The sequence below is a fragment of the Nicotiana attenuata genome, chromosome 7, assembly GCF_001879085.1.
Source record: "Nicotiana attenuata strain UT chromosome 7, NIATTr2, whole genome shotgun sequence".
Classification (NCBI taxonomy): domain Eukaryota; kingdom Viridiplantae; phylum Streptophyta; class Magnoliopsida; order Solanales; family Solanaceae; genus Nicotiana; species Nicotiana attenuata.
The window spans coordinates 100,044,300-100,065,395 of record NC_031995.1 but is presented as its reverse complement, the minus strand read 5'-3'; the positions used below and the strand labels follow the sequence as shown (position 1 = coordinate 100,065,395).

At 41.3% G+C, this 21,096-nt stretch overlaps 1 protein-coding gene across 1 annotated transcript; it reads right to left on the bottom strand.

Moving 5' to 3' along the window:
- LOC109230321 lies at positions 757-5,371 on the bottom strand. The gene is made up of 2 exons (XM_019395831.1): positions 5,127-5,371; positions 757-1,000 (listed from the first exon to the last, which is right to left on the bottom strand). Exons 1-2 carry the CDS (start codon positions 5,369-5,371, stop codon positions 757-759), a joined length of 489 nt encoding a protein of 162 aa, XP_019251376.1.

The window sequence follows — 21,096 nt, the reverse complement described above, 5'->3', positions numbered from 1 at the left end:
GATGGAACTGCAGTGCTGAAAGATGACTGAGTCACTGCTCCATGGGCTACATGTTGTGTAGAATGATCTGGCCTACCACGATGGCCTCCACCAAACTGACCCCTTCTTCCAGATGAGGTACCACTAAGGCTACTAGAATGACGAGGTCTCTTATCTCTCCCCATACCCTCTCGCCCCTGGCTATAAATATGCTCGATCTTCCAAGCTATCTCCACAGTCTAGAGGAAAGTATTCCCAATCTTTGACTCTTGAGGCATATAAATCCTTAAGTCCTAATTCAAACTCTTAATAAATTGCCTCACCCTCTCAAACTCGATGGGGGATAAGAATAGCAGTATAATAAGACACCTCGATGAATCTTGACTCATACTTAGTCATAGTCATGCGATCCTACTGAAGATGCTGAAATTGGTCTCTCAACTAATCCCGCCTGGTGTGTTAGATATACATCTCAAGGAATAACTGTGAGAACTTAGCCCATATAAGAGAAGGTGAACCTGCTGGCCTGCCCAGGTCATAAGTCTACCACCATCTTATGGTAGTTCCTCCAAACGGAAATGCAGTGAAGTCCACCCCGTTGGACTCTACCAAGCCCAAGTTGCAAAGCATCTGATGATATCGATCCAGAAAATCATGGGCATCCTATGAAGCACTTCCCTCAAAGTGTAGAGGATACAACCTATGAAACCTCTGCATCCTCTTCTGCTCATCACAAGACATAACATGTATAACCAAAGATCTAGCTACTATAATATGCTACTTCGGAGTGCGGGTAGTAGAGGTCTGAACTCCTACTCTAGCCTGAGATATGGTTGGGGCCATTGGAACCACTCCAACCTGAGTCAAAGCGTCAGTAAAATTGATCTTCTCTGCGATGGCCTCTTGGAATACCGGTGCAGCAACAAAACCCTCTAAGTGTTGAGGGGGAAGTGGGGTCTCAACATGATCATTAATAAACTGATCTTGTACCTGATCCGCAGGTGGATCCACTGATATTTCCCTAGCACACTCATGGGCTCTAGTAGGTGCTTTACCCTTAGCCGCCCCTGTGCGTCATCTGGTGGGAGCCTTGGCCCTACCCCCGAGCCCTGTCCCTTATGGCTACAACCGGTGGTATTGCCTCTCCATCACCTACCATTGCTGAAGCATGTGTTCTAACCATATGTAAGAGTGTAGAAGAGAAAATTCGGGCTCATACAATAATTAACGCATGACAAAGAATCAAGAAAAAGGAAGTTTCCTAAAGCCTTACAGCCTTTCATAGATAGATACTAACGTCTCTGTACCGATCCACAACACTCTACTAGAACTGTTCGTGAGTTATGAGACCCTTAAAACCTCTTATACCAACTTATCATGACCCTAAATCCCACTAAATGCCATGGTGGTGCTTAACACATTTTCTAGGCGAGCTAACACTCAACAACTATAAAAGAATTCAATTTTAAGCAGTTAACTGATTCATGACATAAATAGCAAGGCAAAATAAGTCATAACTCAACATCAAAAGTACATGAATCTCATATAGGGCTAGACATGACCACAATTGTCTCACAAACTCTCCCAAAACTAGGTGTTACAATATAGTTACGAGTATCGAACAAAAGTACAAAGTCTCAACTAACATAGAATGTCTGTCCGGAATGACAAAAATACATAGACAAATATAAAAGAGTAGGGAAGGGGGATTTCATGTGCTGCTGATCCGGTCAAATAAGCAGCTCACCACGAAGTCTCCAAATAGAGCCCCTACTCCGTTTAGCGAATACCATTAAAACTAGCCTTAGAACCTACACAATAATGTGCAGTAGTGTAGTATGAGTGCAAAACCATGGTACTTAGAAAATATCAAGTCTAGCCTCAAAGAAGTAGTGGCAAGAGGTCGACATTAACACTTACTAACAACTCAATAAGCATAGAAGCATAAATATCACATGGAATAAAGCATTGTCACGACCCAAAATCTCACCAAAGGTCGTGATGGCATCTAACCTCCAAGACTAGGTAAGCTAATCATACAATAATATAAAAATAATGAAAAAAGATATGATATGCCCAAATTATCATAGATAGAAGAATAAGCATTCAACATAATCTAGTACACAGATACCATAATACAAAATTTCCCAAACCAGGTAACACAAAGTCATGAGCTCTAAAATAGAATATAGGAAGATATCTCAACAATAGTATATTGTCTAGATATAGTAATAATAGTATATAGATAAAGGAAGGGGACTCCAAGGGTCCACAATGTCCATATGGCACTACCTTGAATCCTCTTTATCAATAGTAAACCTCACTCCCCACATACCCTCCCACTAACGCCCGAATCTGCATAAAAATATGCAAAAGTGTAGCATGAGTAAGGACAATGTGTACTCAATAAGTATCAAGACTAACCTCAGTAAAGTAGTGACAAGGTTAAAGTTATGTGATACTCACTAAATATACTACCTTCTAAAAAGAATATAACACGATGCAATATCATTAATTATCAAATCACGAGCTTTATCAGCATAGATATATCAATCTTGACAGTCAAGCCATCAACAAATAACATAGGCACAACGTAGCATGTTAGAATTCAACATGAAGCATGTAAAGTGCATAATAAGGCATAAAGGATTCATTTGCATAGTCAAAGCTTCCACCTTTATGCGCTACAACCCACCATCATCAGATTCCATATCAGAATCACCCAACATAAGTCAATTCGAACAATCTAGGGTGTATGCCATCAAGAGAGAAACATGAGATGGCGACCTTAGGGGGGATGGATCCATATCCACACGTTGCACGACAATGACTTCGTGCCATAACAATACCAATTTCATCATAACTGCACGTCGAAGACCTCGTGCCCTGACAATAACAATGCCACAATATGTGCACGGAAGAGACCTCGAGCTAACACTAAATCAATCCATTCAAATATGTCCATAAGTACCAGAAGAACAACAATCAAAGATACCAATTTATCATAAAGAGACACATGCTCACAGTTTATCAATAAAGTGCACAAGGACATAATAACAATAACAACAACAATAATAATAATAATAATAATAATAATAATTATTATTATAATAATAATAATAATATAGTGCAGATGTGTGCTCAAGATATGATGTATAACCACGGTTATAGCAACAAATTCCACAATAGCCCATCTTGTCTAATTAGGAGATAATAATCCTAATCATGATCTCTATCACGGAAGGATAAGTTCACGTAGTCATACAATGATTAAACATGTATCATAGAAAGCACATGATCAAAGTAAGACATAATAGAAGCCTAGAATCTAAATTCGGTCATAAGTAACACATAGCACCCATATATATGCTCGTCCCCTCGCATACATGTTTCTTTTCACATAATACAATTAGATAATTAAGGTCCAATCGTAAGGGTTATTTCCTCACACAATATTATCCAAGATACTTATCTTAACAAGCCTAAATCAACCTTCGAAAATCGCCTTTTCCTTAGCAAACACCTCCAACCGGTTTGAATCTAGCCAAAACCAACTCAATAACGGCAAACGAAGCTATAAAAATCAATTCCAAACAATAAATCTTAAAGCTTTATTCAATTCCAAAAAAGTAAACAAAAGTCAATTCAGTCCCACATTGTCAAAACTCGATAAAACGGTAAAACCCGACTATCCATTATGCCACGAGTCAAAATATGTGTTTAGATTCCAAAACCAAGTCAAAATCATAGCTCAAAATCCTAATTTTAACTCTCTTAAGTTGTTGGAAAATACCCCAAATTTTCCTCAAAAATTCAATGTTTTGGGTGTTAATAATCCGTGTAGATTCTTGAAATAATACCAAAAATGAGTAGAACTCACTTACTCCAAAGTCTTGTATGAAAATCTCCAAGAAAATTGCCCCTCTCCAGGTCTAGGGTTCGAAATATGAAAGAAGGGCTAAAATCCCAAAATTCAACACTTAAATGCACTGCCCCAGGGCACTCTTTGTGAATTCGGCACGTGCCTCGCATTCGGGAAGTACAACAACTTCTTCCTACAAAATAAGCAAATGTGATGAACAAGCCTGCCCCACTACCCGATCACGACCAGGCCTTCACAATGCGAAGGCCTATCCTCTAGCTCTTAGCTCCTAATCGCGAACGCGATCCTCCTAGCGCGAATGTGAATAACAAGTCCCCCAACTATCAAGAATGAAATCCCAGTCGCGAATGTGAAGAACAATCTCCCCTAGCTCAAAAATGCACTCTGCGATCGCGATGAAGGACTTGATACCAACAAAAATCTGCAATACCAAGAATGCTTCAGGTGGTCCGATACTCACCAAACCACCCAGGACCCCGTCCAATCACACCAAAAAGTACACAAAAAGTACCCCAACTTATCCAAAGCCTCCAAACACATACGATAACATCATATCAATAAATCAAAGATCAAAACACAAGTTGAACTTCTCTTAAGTTCATGAACTTCCAACTTCAAACCAAGCAAATTCAAGCCTAACTAATTTGGATTACATTCAAACTTTCCACACAAGTTTCAAATGAGAAAAAGAACCTATTCTATGTTTCGGAACAACAATCCAAATCTGATATCATCAAAGTCAACTCTTGGTCAAACTTAAGAACTCTCCAAACCTTCAAATTGCCAACTTTCGGCAAATAGAGCCAAAAGATCCTAGGAACCTTCAAATCCAAATTTGAACATACGCCTAAGTCCAAAATTACCTTATAAAACTATTGGAACCATAAAATCACAAATCTGAGGTAGTTTACACAAAAGTCAAACTTTGCTAAAATCTTACAAGCTTCCAAAAATGGAAGTATTCCAATTCACTTCAAAACCTTTCCAGAACTAAACTAACTTTGGTCGCAAGTTGCAATACAACAAAAAAGCATATAAGAAACATCAAATAAGGTAATGGGTCTCAAATACACAAAACGAACAGTCGGGTTGATACATTCTTCCATTCTTAAACAAACGTTCATCCTCGAACGAGTTTTGAATCATACATGAAATGCCAAAAAGGGGAGGGTATCTACTCCGTATATCATGCTCGGTCTCCCAAGTCTCTTCCTCAACAAGTCGACCTCTCCACCAAGCCTTCACTGATGCGATCACCTTTTACCTGAGCTTCCGAACCTGCCTATCCAAAATGGCCATCGATTCTTCTTCATAAGCCAGATTCTCATCCAACAACACTGTGTTGTAGTCCAAAACATGTGACTTATCTTCATTGTATTTCTGAAGCATTGAAACATAAAACACCATATGAACTCCTGAAAGATGAGGTAAAGTGAGTCTATAAGAAACTTCGACAACTCTGTCCAACACCTCAAAAGGACCAATAAACCTCGGGCTTAATTTGACCATCTTTCCAAACCTCATACTCCCTTCATAGGTGAAACTCTAAGAAGAACCTTCTCACCCTCCATGAAAGCCACACACGAACCTTCCTATCAACATATTACTTTTGCCTAGATTGAGTTGTGTGAAATCCTGAATTAACTTCACCTTCTTCAAAACATCCAGGCTCAAACCTTTCAATCGGAGAATGATATCACCTCCCATATAGGGGCAGGTACAAAGCCATCTGGATACTACACTAGTATCTATTGTTGTAGGAAAACTCCGCTAGTGGTAGAAACTGGTCCCACTGGCCCCCAAAATCAATGAGGCTTCCTTCAACATATCCTCAAGATTTGAATGGTCTGCTCAGATTGCCATCCAAAAATGCAGTACTCAACTACACCTACATGCCCAACTCACGGTGAACAACTCTTCAAAAATGCGAGGTAACTGAGTGTTGCAGTCTGAGATATAGAGATAGGTACACCATGCAAGTGAACAATCTCTCTGATGTAGATTAGAGCCAACTTCTCTTAAGTGTAGGAAGTCATAACCGGAATGAAATTGGTGGACTCGGTCAAATGATCAACAATGACCCAAATGATATCAAATTTCCTCAAGGTTCATGGCAACCCTACCATAAAGTCCATAGTAATGTGCTCCCACTTTCACTCTGGTATATCAATTTTCTAAAGCAAACCACCCAGTTTGTAATGCTCATACTTAAACTATTGACATTTCAAATACTTAGAAACATGACCAATAATATACTTCTTCATCCTCCTCCAGCAATAATGCTACTTCAAATCGCGATATATCTTCGTAGCACTTGGATAAATAGAATACTGTGAACTATGAGCCTTCTCACGAATCAACTCTCTAAACTCGACCCTGAAGTCGCAATACACCATCATCACCAATAGTCATCTCCTTAGCACCACTTCATTACACCGTGTCCTTAAGGACAAGCAAATAGGGATAATCATAATGGGGAGACTTAATGCGCTCAAATAAGGACGAGTGTGAAACAATACATAAGGACTCTACTAGGCTTAGAAATGCCAATCTCACTAATCTATTGGCTAATGCTTGAACATATATGGATAAAGGCCTCACCACAGCTGGAATAAATTCCAAACTCCCTATACTTTTTGCCTTTCTACTCAAGGCATCTGCTACTACATTAGCATTCATTGGACGATATGAAATAGTGATATCATAATCCTTCAACAACGCCGACCATACCCTACGCCTCAAATTTAAATCCTTCAACTTGAACAAATACTGAAGGCTCTGGTGATCAGTGTAAACCTCACAAGATATAAGTAATGCCTCCAAATCTTGAGCGTGTAAACAATAGTTACTAACTCCAAATCATGAACTGAGTAATTCTTCTCATAGGGCTTCGACTGGTGCAACGCATAGGCAATCACCCTACCCTCCCGCATCAATGCTCACCCAAGGACAACATGCGAAGCATCATACTAGACCGTATACAACCCCAATCCTGAGGGAAGTACTAAAACTAGAGCTATAGTTAAAGCAATCTTGAGCTTCTGAAGGAGCGCCCTTCTGAGTCAACTTGGTCAATGGATCTATAATAGACGAGAAACCCTCAACGAAGCGACGATAGTAACTAACCAAACCCAGAAATCTCCTGATCCTTGTGGCTGTAAAAGGTTTGGTCCAACTCTAAACCGCCTCAATCTTCTTTGGATCCACCTTAATCCCCTCACTAGACACCACATAGCCCAAGAATGCCACTAAATCTAACCAGAACTCATACTTGAAGACTTGGCAAATAACTTCTTCTCCATCATAATCTGAAGTACAATCTTCAAATGCTGCTCTTCATCTTCCTTGCTATGGTAATATACTATGATATCATCAATGAACACTATGACAAAAGAATCCAAATAAGGTTGGAACACACTATTGGTTAAATGCATAAAAATTGTTGAGGAATTAGTCAAACCAAAAGACATTACCAAGAACTCATAATGTCCATAACGGGTCTTGAAAGCCGTCTTAGGAATGTTCGAATCCCTGATCTCTAACTGATGGTACACCGATTCAAGTCAATCAGTGAGAATACCCTAGTGCTCTGAAGCTGATCAAACAAATCATCAATGCGAGGCAGTAGGTACCTGTTTTTATGGTAACCTTATTCAGTTGCCTACATTCAATGCAGATCCTCATGAAACCATCCTTCTTATTCACAAATAATACCGGCGCAACCCAAGGTGAAATACTTGGCCTGATGAAACCTTTATTCGACAATTCCTGCAATTTTTCCTTCAATTCTTTCAACTCGACTGGAGACATTCGATACGGTTGAATAGATATGGGTTGAGTGCCTGTTCCCAGAGCAATAGCAAAATCAATATATCTATCAGGTGCCATGCCCGGTAGGCCTACTAGGAATACATATGGAAGCTCTCTTATTGTGGGCACTGAATCAACCATAGGAGTATCAACACTAACATCTCTGACAAAGGCTAGATATGCCAAACATCCCTTCTCAGCCATATGTTGAGACTTCAAAAGTTAACCCTACTAGGAGCGTAACTAAGCAAACCCTTCTATTCAAACTTTGGCAATGCCAATATAGCTAACATCACGGTCTTAGCATCACAATCAAGAATAACATGGTACAGAGATAGCGAATCCACACCCAAAATCACCTCGAAATCAACCATGTCAAGCAGCAGAAAAACAACGCTAGTCTCACAACCCCCAATAATAACCACACAAGAAAGATAGATACGATCTACCATAATAGAATCCCCAACAGGCATAGACACATAAACAGTACTACCCAAAGAGTCATGAGGCACATCCAAATAGAATGCAAAGTAGGTTGATACATACGAATAACTAGAATTCGGATAAAATAATACTGAAGAATCTCTATGACAGCCGAAATAATATATGTAATGATTACATCTTATGCGACCGCCTCTGTCCTACTACGGAAAGTATAACAATGGGTCTGGCCTCCCTCTCTTGGACGACCTCTACCCGCTTGTCCACCACCTCTAGCTGGCTGTGCAGGTGGTGTACAAGAATCATAGCTTGGGTACCCTGCACTGATTCGAAGCCTAGGAAAATCTCTCATCACGAGCCTCAAATCACCACACTCAAAACAAGCTCTCCGTAGACGTAGCTGCTCGGACTAAGTCTGCCTTAGACGACTGGAATAACCACTGTATGAACCACATGCGGGAGGTGCACTAAAGGATGACTGCTCGGTGCGAGCGGTCAGAAATCCATGGCTAGGTGGAGCACTACGTGAAACCTGAGGTGCTAACTAAACTAGTCCACTGACATAGCCTCTACCATGATGACCCTTGCCCCCGAGTAGGCACCATTAAATCCTCCAAAACCACGAGGCTTGTTAGCTTCCATGTCCTTTTTTTCCTTCATGTGAATATGCTCCAGTCTCCTAGAAATCTCCACAGCGTAATAAAAAGCAGTCTCAGCCTCTATCTCTCATGCCATCTCGAACCTAAGGTTGTAGGTGAGTCTCCCAACAAATTTGCGGACCCTCTCCTTCTTAGTGGAAACTAGAACAACTACATAACATCATAAATCCATAAACCTCATAGCTTATTGGGTCACGGTCACACCCTCATAGCACAAATGCTCAAACTCATTGCGCAACTCATCCTTGTTAGTATATGCGATAAACTCCTCCAAGAAAAGTACTGAGAAAAAAGGCCATGTGAGTAGTGTGGCGCTTGCTGGCCTACTCTACTCATAAGTCTGCCACCATCTGTATGCTGGCCCTGATAACTAGAAGGTAGTAAAGTCAACCCTATTCGAAACCACCAAACCCAAAGTGTGCAAAGTATGATGACACTGATAAAGAAAACCTTGTACATCCTTATCTCTTCACTAAAATAACGAGGACGAAGCATCTAAAACCTGTCTATCCTCTTCTGCTCCTTCACAGTCAAGGGTGACCTAATCTTAGGCTATATGGCGACTGGCTGCACTAGGATAACCCCTAGAGTCTGATAACCATGAATTAGTTGTTCTGGTGTATGGGCGGCGGGAGTCTGGGCTCCTCTCCCAGCCTGTGAAGTAGCCGGTGCAACTGGAATCATCTCCACTAGGGTCAAGCTCTCAAACAGACTCAGGATATGAGCCAAAGTCTCCTGGAGTCTAGATGTAGCAATAGGTCCCTCAGGTGCCTGAGCTGGTCCCACCTGCTCAGTATGACTAGGCATCCGCTCCTCCACTGGAGCTATTGGTGGCTCCATAAAGGCTGCTCTAGCAGGACCCCTGGCTACGGCATGTGCTCCAGAAGAACGTGTCCTCACCATCTGTGAGAAAATAGAAGAGAAAGGCTCAAACTTTGGGGTAAACAGATCCGCACGATAAAAAATTAAAGAAAGAGAAGTTTCCCTAAGATTCCGGTAGCCTCTTGAAGATATGTATAGACGTCTTCATACAGATCCGATGGACTCTAGTAAACTTGCTCATGACCTGTAGAACATATGAACATAGGGCGCTGATAGTTGGATTTCTCCACAGGGTTGGATTACCCTTTTTTCTCGGTACCGGGTGACTTATAGTAATTGATGAGTATATTCCGTGATGGATTTCTCTGGGCCTGATGGCTATATACGGTTCCGAGTGGTTATATACCTGGAGGTACTTGTCACGACCCAAAATCCCACCAAAGTCGTGATGGCACCTAACCTCCAAGACTAGGTAAGTCAAATACAAAATAATATAAAATAACTAAATAAGATATAATATGCCTAAATTATCAGAAATAACGGAATAAGCATTCAACATAAGCTAGTACACAGATACCAAAATACCAAATTCCCAAAACCAGGTAGTACATAGTTATAAGCTTTAAAGCTGAATACAAGAAGATATCTCAATAGTAAAATATTGTCTGAATGCAGTAATAATAGAATAAAGATAAGGGAAGGGACTCAAAGGGTCTGTGGCATCCGTGCAACACTACCTTGAATCCTCTCTATCAATAATAAAGCTCACTCAAGAGATCCGCTACTATCAACTCTTGGATCTGTACAAAAATATGCAGAAGTGTAGTATGAGTACAAGACAATGTGTACTCAGTAAGTATCAAGACTAACCTCAATAAAATATTGACGACGTTCAAGTCAATAAAGTGCACAATTCATATATAAAGTGCACAAGGACATAACAATAATATAGTGCAGATGTGTGCTCAAGATATGAAGGATAAGTTCACGTAGTCATACAATGATTAAGCATGTATCATACAAAGCACATGATCAAAACAGGGCATAATAGAAGCCTACAATCTAATCCGGTCAGAAATCACACATAGCACCCATGTATACGCTCGTCACCTTGCATACACGTTGATTTTCACATATTACAATTAGACAATTAAGGTAAAATCCTAAGGGTTATTTCATCGCATAAAATTAGGCAAGATACTTACCTTAACAAGCCCAAATCAACCTTCTACAATTACCTTTTCCTTAAAAATCACTTCCAACCGGCTCGAATCTAGCCAAAATAATCCAATAATGTCAAGCAAAGCTATAAGAGTTAATTCCAAATAATAAGGCTTCGATTTTTATCAATTTCCAAAAACTCAATAAAAGTCAACACGTCCCACATGATCAAAATCCAAGTCAACGGGTAGATCCCGACTACCCATAATCCCACGAGTCCAAATATGTATTTAAATTCCAAAATCAAGTCCAAACCATAGCTCAATATCCCAATTTTCACTCTCTTAAGTGGTAGGAAAAACCCCAAATTTCCCAAAAACATTCATGTTTTGGGTGTAAATAATCCATGTAGATTCTTGAAATAATATAAAAAATGAGTAGAAATCACCTACCTCAATGTCTTGTATGAAATCGTCAATTAAAATCACCCCTTTACAAGGCGAGGGTTCAAAATATAGAATGGGCTAAAATCCTGACATTCACACTTAAATGCACTTCCCAAGGGTACTCTTCACGAACGCGGCACTTACCATACGATCGCAAAGCACAACAACTTCTGCCCATAAAATAACCCTCCGCGTTCACAGAAGCTCCCTCGTAAACCCAATTAACAAGCCTAACCCACTACAGAATCGCGACCATGCCTTCGCGAACGCGAAGACCAATCCTTCAGCTCTCAGCTCCCTATCGCCAACGCGACCCTCCAAGAGCGAACATGAAAATCAAGTCCCCCAACCATCACAAATGAGACCCTACAGTCACGAACATGAAGAACAATCTCCCCCAACTCCAAAATGCACTCTGCGATTGCGACACTTCCTCGGTGAACGTGATAAAGGACCTGACACCAGCGAAAATCTGCAACAGCAAGAATACTCCAGGTGGTCTGAAACTCACCTAAGCCATCCGACATCCCGTTCAATCGTAGCAACAAGTCCATAAACACTACCGGAACTTATCCAAAGCCTTCAAACACATACAATAACATCACATCAACGAATAAAATATTAAAACATAAGTTGAACTTATCTTAAGTTTAAGAACTTTATTTCCAATCAAGCTTCCATTTCAATCCTAACCAATCTGAATTACATCCAAACTTTGTACACAATTTCTAAATGACAAAACAAACTTATTCCAAGTTTCGAAACAACAATCTGAATCCGATATCACCAAAGTCAACTCTCGGTCAAACTTAGGAGCTCTATAAACCTTGAAATTGCCAATTTTCGGTAAATAGGGACAAAACATCATAGGTACCTCCAAATCCAAATCTAAAGATATGCCTAAGTCAAAAATTCCACACGAACCTATTAGTACCATCAAATTACCAATTTGAGGTCGTTTTCACAAAAATTAAATCTTGCTCAACTCTTACAACTTAAGCTTCCAACAATGGAACTGCATGTTCCAATTTATCCAAAATCATCCTTGAACCAAACCAACCATCCCCCCATGTCACAAAATAACAAGAAATCATACGAGAAACATAAAATAGGGTAACATGGCTCGAATACCCAAAACAACCAGTTAGGTTGTTACAAACATTATATCATCAATCAAGTCCACTAATGGAAACACTATAAAGCTGGTATTTAGACATGCTTTTTAAATGGGAGATAGAACACAATATCGGTTATCTTAATTCTTTTCAATCATGATAAATATTCATATATACTTAAGAGCAATTGCATGAGTCGAGGCTACCACTCCATGCTCCTGATACAATACCAAGACCTCACTACACAAATCCATATATCTAACACTAGCCAAGTGTCTAATCTAGCACTAATCCAAGTGCATGCGCTCACAGGGCCCAAAGTAATATGGGTAATCACTTGACTTCGGAGAGACGGATCCATATCCAAGTGTTGTTGCACCGTTCAAACCGATCCACTAATAATACTGTTGCGGCGTGCAACCTGATCCACTCATATCACTATTGCAGCGTGCAACCCGATCCTAACATAATATCATCAATAATCAATATCCGCTCACAATATCTGTGGTACAAAAATTCTCATCTTTTCACAATATTCAATTCTCTAGCTCATTAGTATATGCATGAAGTAGTATAAATAAAAGGCACTTTATCATAATAATAGAAATACACATAAACCCATATGGCTAAAAGATAGTTATGACTAATCATGTAACTTAATTCATCTCAACAATTCAATAAGTAATTTATCATTCAAAGGTTTTTTCATAATATTTAACATGAATGGATTAAGCTTGAAACTACCAAATCAAGAATAAATAAGACAATATATGACTATGTCTTAACAAAGAATCTCAATATGGCAAAATCATTGTTTATGCGCAATTTCAACAAGTCATAGCCTTAAGCATGCTTCTAATCCACAATTACAAGTCATTGCTTATTCATAGAATTAATGAAATATGAATAATAAGTTCACATATTCCAAACAAGGCATAATCATAGCCAAACTCTACTTGATATGGTCATAAGCTAGATATACATTACGCTTGCTACCTCGCATATACGTGGTTCCTAAATCAAGAAACATGTAACAAATAGAGCACATGTGGGGAGAATGTTCTCTTACAAGGCTAGAAAAGAGACTTACCTTCACCCTGTAAGCTTCAACCTTTCAAAATAGCTTTCCCTCTCAAGTCAACCTCTAAACAGTTGAATCTAATCAAATACAACTCAATAACATCAAATAAAGCCATAGGAATCAATTCCAAACAATAAAGCTTTAATCTTTAATCAAATCTCCAAAAGTCAATAAAAGTCAACTCAATTCTATATGGTCAAAACTCGAGTCAATGGGTAGATCCCAGCTACCCATAATCCTACGAGTCCAAATATGTAATTTGATTCCAAAATCGAGACCAAATCGACTCGCAAATCCCCAATTTACATTCTCTTAAATTGTAGATAAACCCCCAAATTTTTCTTCAAAATTCCATAATCTAAGTCTATAAATCCATGAGGAAATAAGATGTATAACGAAAATCAAGTTGAAATCACTTGGCCTCAAAGTAGTAGTGAAAATCCCATCCAAAATTGTCTCTTTTCGAGCTCCAAAATTCAAAATAGTGAAATAAAAAATAACCCTCGAAATATAATAATGTTGCTAGTCATTTTGCATCTACAGTCCAAAATATCAAATATGTGATACCACGTCCTTAAGACCATGCTCGCATCTGCGAGCTTCACTATACCACCCAAGCCTCGCACCTGCAACACAGCATCCGCATCTGCGGATTCGCAGGTGCGCTCACCCTCACGCAGGCACGAACGTGCTTTTGAGCCAAACACTTCGCAGGTGCAGTCTCTAAGCCTAGGGCTTCCCCTTGCTTCTACGCAACAAAACCTTGCAAGTGCGGCATCGCTTATGCGCACCAAGAATCGCAGGTGCAACACACCAACACTAGCAATACCAATAATCTCCAAAATAGTCCGGAATTATTTCGAAACACACCCGAGGCCCCGTGCCCCTATCCAACCATACCAACAAGTCCTAATACCTATTCAAACTTATCCATACTTATCTAAATGCTCGAAACAGAACGAATAATATCCAAATTATGAATCGAAGGTTAAAGTCTATCTCTTAACTTCCAAACTATCCAACTTTGCCAACACGTTTGAATCATACCTAAACATTCCAAATACCAACTAAACTTATCACACAATTCCCAATCGACTAAATGAACCTATCCAAGGTCTCGAACACCAATCAAAATCCGATAATATCAAAGTCAACTATCGGTCAAATTTACCAACTCACCAAATTTTTAAATTGTCAAAACCCTCTAGGAACCTCCAAATCTCAATTCGAACATACACCTAATACAAAATTACCGTACAAACCTATTGGAACTATCAAATCACAAATCCGAAGTCGTTTACTCAAAAGTCAAACCTTGGTCAACGCTAACAACTTAAGCTTTTCAAAAAAGAACTAACTATTCCAATTCACTCTCAAACCTTCCCAAAACCAAACCAAATCATCCCCGCAAGTCACAAAAAATCAAAAGAAACCCCGAGAAGCATCAAATAGGAAAATGGGGCTCTAATACACAAAAAATTAGCTGGGTCATTATATTTACCAAATGATAGGGATAGTTGTAACGACCCGGCCGGTTGTTTTGAGAGTTATAGCCCTGATCCCCTATTTACTGCTTCCCCCATATTATTTCTGCTTATGTGACTTGCCGGGAGATTTCGTTTTTTTTTTTTGGAGTGGTTTGGGACACTTAGCCCCTAAACGGAGGCTTAAGTCTTAGGATTTGCACCGTAGTGAGAACTCTGTGAAGACGACTTCGAAATGGAGTTCTGTTGGTTCGTTTAGCTCCGTTGGGTGATTTTGGACTTAGGGGCGTATCCGGATTGTATTTTCGAGGTCTGTAGCTGATTTAGGCTTGAAATGGCGAAAGTCAAATTTTTGGAGATTTTGACCGGTGGTGGACTTTTTTATATCAGGGTCGGAATCCAATTTCGAAAGTTAGAGTAGGTATGTAATGTTGAATATGACTTGTGTGCAAAATTTGAGGTCAATCGGACGTGGTTTAATAGGTTTCGGCGTCAGTTGTAGAAATTTAAAGTTTCAAGTTCATTAAGTTTGAATTGGAGGGTGATTCGTAATTTTAGCAAAGTTTGATGTGATTTGAGGGCTCGACTAAGTTTTTATGGTGTTTTAGGATTGGTTGGTATATTTGGTTGAGGTCCCGGGGGCCTCGGGTGAGTTTCGGGTGCTTAACGGATTGGTTTGAGACATGCAATTTGCTAAAGTTGTTGCACCTGGTGTTTTTGCACCTGCGCACCTTGGGCCGCAGATGTGGACCCATCGAAGTGGCTAAGGAGCCGCAGAAACAGATTTTGACCCTGTCCAGTTGTGTCCGCAGATGCGATAAGGAGTCCACAGAAGCGAAGGCGCAGAAGCGGTTGTGGACCGCAGGAGCGGGATCGCCGGTGCATCCCAGTGCCCGCAGATGCTGTCCCTACCCACTTAAGTGAATTCCGCACCTGCGATGGAATCTCCGCAGGTGCGGCGCCGCAAGTGCGAAGAGGGGTACGCAGGTGCAGCTTCACTCGTAGAAAAATGGCAAAATCGAGGGTTTGATTTCATTCTCCATTTTTGAACCTAGAGAACTCAGATTGAGGCAAAATTTTGAGGGATTTTAAGAGGAAGCTTGTGGGTAACGATTCCTTACTCGATTTTGGTTGCATTTCATTAATCTATAGTTGTTTTCTTCATTTAATCAAGGAATTTGAGTGAGAAAGTTGGGAAAATAGGGGAAAAGTTCTCGTAGCAAATTTTTATGTTTTGAGTGGGATTTTGACATCGGATTTGGATAATTTTGGTACGAGAGAACTCGTGAGTGAATGGGTGTTCATAATTTATGACTTTTACCCGATTCCGTGTCGTGGGCCCGGGTAGGATTTTTGGGCGTTTTTCTATTTTCTTGCCTTAGCATTGATTTCATTAGTTAAATTAGTTGTTTGTAGCTATATTTACCTTATGTAATTGATTTGGCTAGATTTGGGCCATCCAGAGCCGGATATTCGTGGAAAGAGCATTATTTCAGATTGATTTGAGCTTGGTTCGAGATAAATGGCTTGCCTAACCTTGTGTGGGTGAATTCCCTTTAGGATTTGGTACTGTTTGATATATGAGCGCCGCACATGAGGTGACGAGTACGTATACGGGCTATTTGTTGTAAAACTCCATTTTTCACTAAGTCTTTACCTGTTTTTCCTAGTTTGAACTACACTAGCATATGTAATTACCTTGTTTAGGTTAAAAAAGCATGCCTACGTATTTTAACTGTCTGCTTGAACTTTGTGCAGCATGTCTAGTGAAAATTACCTGTTTCCTTTGATGTGAACTTAGTCTAAACTGTAGATTTCATTGTTGAAACTATTTTTTATATTGATTGAGCTGCATATTTACTTTGGGACTACGAAACAGTATTCCGGGAGATCCCCCAGCACTGCATATTTACTTTGGGACTACGGAACGGTATTCATGGAGATCCACCTGCACATTTACTTTTGGGACTACGGGACGGTATCCGGGGAGATCCCCATGTTGCTATTACTGTGTTTTGAATAGTTGGCTTCCATTGAGTTCTATTCTTGTTAGAATTCCGCATTTATTTTACCGTAATATTCCTTCTGTCTTATTTCATTATATTTATACCAGTAGGGCCCTGGCCTGATCTCGTCACTACTCGATCGAGGTTAGGCTTGGCAATTACTGGCTACCGTTGTGGTGTACTTATGCCCTTTCCTGCACATGTTTTCCGTGTGTAGATCTAGGTACTAGCTATCAGCCTCGAGTCTAGTTGTGTGGTTGCTGCTTTAGGTGACTTCAAGGTACATCTGCCCACGTCCGCAGACCTCGAAGTCCCTATCTATTCCACCCATGTCAATCCTTCTTTTATTTTTTCTTCCTTTATTAGACTCTGTAGTATGGGAGTACTGTTCTTTCTTTAGCTTGTGACTTATGACATTCCAGGTTTTGGGATAGTTTATGTACTGTTCGGAAGTGATTATGGTATATGCCGAGCGACTTCTTGTTTCCTTGTTTAAATTTTCTTATTAGTTGATAGCTTTTATGTTTTCGTTCCTTTTTCCGCAAATGTTAGGCTTACCTAGTCATAGAGACTAGGTGCCATCACGACGTTTCACGGAGGGAGAACTAGGGTCATGAAAAGTTGGTATCAAAGCTCTAGGTTTATACGAATTATGAGTCATAAGCCGGTTTATTAGAGTCTCGCAGATCGGTAAAGAGACACTTGTTATTATCTTCGGGAGGCTATGGAACTGTTAAGAAAATTCCACTTCATTTGATTCCTTGTTGTGCGAGATTATTGACTTCGAAATTCTAAACGTCTATCTTTTATTCTCTCACAGATGTTGAGGACACGTGCTACCGGAGATGACCAGGCAGCCGCGCCCCCTGCTAGAGCCGCCAGAGGCCGGGGCCGGTGTAGAGGCCGATGACGCGCACATGGTGCAACAAGAGCACCTGGGTGAGCTGCTACAGAGGAGCCACCAGTAGCTCCAGCCGGAACACAGACACCTGATACGCCTACTACTACTACTCCAGCTCTCCAGGAGACCCTTGCACAGTTTATGAGCATGTATAACACTCTAGCTCAGGCAGGGTTGCTTCCCTTTGCTGCAGCCATATCTCAGGGCAGGGGAGGAGCACAGACTCACACCGCACGCACTCCGTAGCAGCGGGTTTAGGTTAATTAGATTCTAGAGGTTATACCGGTACCGCCTATAGCCCCACTTCAGCCCGAGGATAGGGCAACAGTTTCAGATGAGGAGCAGCGTAGGCTCGAGAGGTATAAGAAGTACCACCCTCCTACTTTCAGTGGCCTAGCATCAGAGGATGCTCAGGGTTTTTGGAGGAGTGCCACCGTATCCTCCGCACTATGAGTATAGCAGAGTTGAGTGGGGTTTCTTTCATTGCGTTTCAGCTTAGAGGAGCAGCCTATCAGTAGTGGCATGCTTATGAGTTGGATAGTCCGGTTGAGGCAGCTTCACTTACATGGACTCAGTTCTCGGACATGTTTTTGAGAGAGTATGTCCCTCAGAGCCTCAGGGACGCATGGCACTCGGAGTTTGAGCAGTTGCACTAGGGTGCTATAATTATTTCAGAGTATGGAGTTCGTTTCAGTGACTTGGCTAGACATGCACCGACCTTGGTTTCTACGATTCGAGAGAGGGTCCTTTGGTTTATTAAGGGACTCCATCCCAATACCAGGACTAGCTTGGTCCTGGAGTAAGAGATGGATATCTCGTATCAGCAGGTTGTGAGTATTGCTAGGAGAGTGGAGGGAATGCTTGCGCGGGACAGAGAGGAGAGAGAGGCCAAGAGTTCTCAAGAGTCTAGCCATTATTCTGGTGCCCCAGCTGCAGTTCGATATGGTAGGGGCTATGTAAGTTGCCCCATTCATTCAGCTCCTCTAGCTGCCAGTGGTGTTCCGACTACTCCTAGGCCTCAGGAGCCTTATTATACACCTTTGGTATCTAGTATGCCTCCTGCACGGGGCACTTTTAGCCGTCAGTCCTATAACCTGGCCCGAACCAATCATAGCCGCAACGTCCTCCCAGAGCTTGTTTTGAGTGTGGCGACGCTCGTCACGTGGTGAGGGAGTGACCCAGACTTATGAGGGGTGCACCTCCATAGACTTCTCAACCACAGCGTGCTCCACCAGGCCCCCAAGCTATGGTTACAGCACCAGCTGCCACCCCACCTGCTCAGCCGGCCTGAGGTGGAGGTCGGGGTGGTAAAGGTCACCCTAGAGGGGGAGGCCAGGCTAGATACTATGCCCTTCCTGCTCGTACAGAGGATGTTGCTTCCGATTCTGTCATTACGGGTATTTTCCCAGTCTGTCATAGAGATGCATCGGTTCTATTCAATCAAGGCTCCACTTATTTCTATGTGTCCTCTTATTTTACCTCGCATTTGGGTGTATCTCAGGATTCTTTGAGTTCCCCTATTTATGTATCTACTCTTGTGAGAGATTCTCTTATTGTGGATCGCGTTTATCGGTCGTGTTTGATTATTCTTAGTGGTTTCGAGACTAGAGCCGATTTATTATTGCTCAGCATGGTAGATTTTGATGTTATCTTAGGCATGGACCTGTTGTTGCCCCATTATGCTATTCTTGATTGTCACGCCAAAACCGTGACGCTGGCTATGCCAGGTGTACCGCGATTAGATTGGAGGGGTACCTTAGATTAAACTCCTAGTAGAGTTATTTCATTTCTTAAAGCTCAGCGAATGGTTGAGAATGGGTGTGATTCGTATCTAGCTTATGTGAGAGATGTCAGTATTGATACCCCTACAGTTGATTCAGTCCCACTAGTGAAGGATTTCCCTGATGTGTTTCCAGCTGATCTTCCGGGCATACCGCCCGATAGAGATATCTATTTTGGCATTGATTTCTTGTCGGGCACTCAGCGCATCTCTATTCCTCCTTGTCGTATGACCCCTCCTGAGTTGAAGGAGTTGAAGGAGCAGTTACAGGAATTGCTTGATAAGGGCTTCATTCAGCCTAGTGCATCGCCTTAGGGTGTTCTTGTCTTGTTTGTGAAGAAAAAGGATGGTTCTATGCGTATGTGCATCGATTATTTCTAGTTGAACAAAGTTACAGTGAAGAACCGGTATCCCTTGCCTCATACTGATGACCGATTTGATCAGTTACAGGGTGCCCGAGTGTTTTCCAAGATTGATTTGCGTTCAGGCTATCATCAGTTGAAGATTCGGGAGCCAGATATCTTGAAGACTGCTTTCAGGACTCTGTATGGTCATTATGAGTTCCTTGTTATGTCATTGGGCTGACCAACGGCCCAGCAGCACTTATGAATTTGATGCACAGTGTGTTCCAGCCTTATCTTGACTCATTCGTCATTGTCTTTATTGACGACATTCTAGTGTACTCCTGGAGTCGGGAGGATCATGAGCAGCACCTGAGGACAGTGCTTCAGACCTTGAGAGAAAAGAAATTATATGCAAAGTTTTCAGAATGTGAGTTCTGGTTAGATTCCGTCGCATTCTTGGGTCATGTGGTGTCGAGTGAAGGGATCAAGGTGGATCTGAAGAAAGTGGAAGCAGTGCAGAGTTGGCCCAGACCATCCTCAGCTACAGATATCGGGGTTTCCTTAGTTTAGCGGGGTTTTACCGTCGATTTGTTGAGGGATTTTCATGTATCGCAGCACCTATGACCAGGCTGACCCAGAAGGGTGCTCCGTTCAGGTGGACAGAGGAGCGTGAGGAGAGATTTCAAAAGCTCAAAACAACTTTGACTAAAACCCCAATATTGGTATTGCCTACAGGTTCGGGGTCTTATACTGTTTAATGTGATGCGTTGCGAGTTGGTCTCGGCGCGTTGTTGATGCAGGACCATAGGGTGATTGCCTACGCATCCAGACAGCTGAAGGTGCATGAAAACAACTATCATGTCCACAACTTTGAGTTAGCAGCTATTGTTCATGCCTTAAAGATTTGGAGGCACTATTTGTACGGTGTCCCTTGTGAGATCTATACTGATCGCCGGAGTTTGCAGCATCTCTTCAAGCAAAAGTATTTAATTTGTGTCAGAGGAGGTGGTTAGAACTACTTAAGTATTATGATATCGCTATTTTGTACCACCCAGGGAAGGCCAATGTGCTGGCCGATGATTTGAGTCGGCGGGCAGAGAGTTTGGGGAGTTTGGCTTATCTACCAGTAGCAGAGAGGCCCATGGCGTTGGATGTTCAGGCCTTAGCCAGCCGTTTGTGAGATT

Excerpts from the sequence above, each read along its gene's own strand:
- LOC109230321 (XM_019395831.1), bottom strand. The coding sequence starts at position 5,371 with ATGGTCAAATTAAGCCCGAGGTTTATTGGTCCTTTTGAGGTGTTGGAC. Across the intron at positions 1,001-5,126 it reads AGGCAGGTTCGGAAGCTCAG|GGAAATATCAGTGGATCCAC; the intron begins GTAAAAGGTGAT and ends TGAGTGTGCTAG.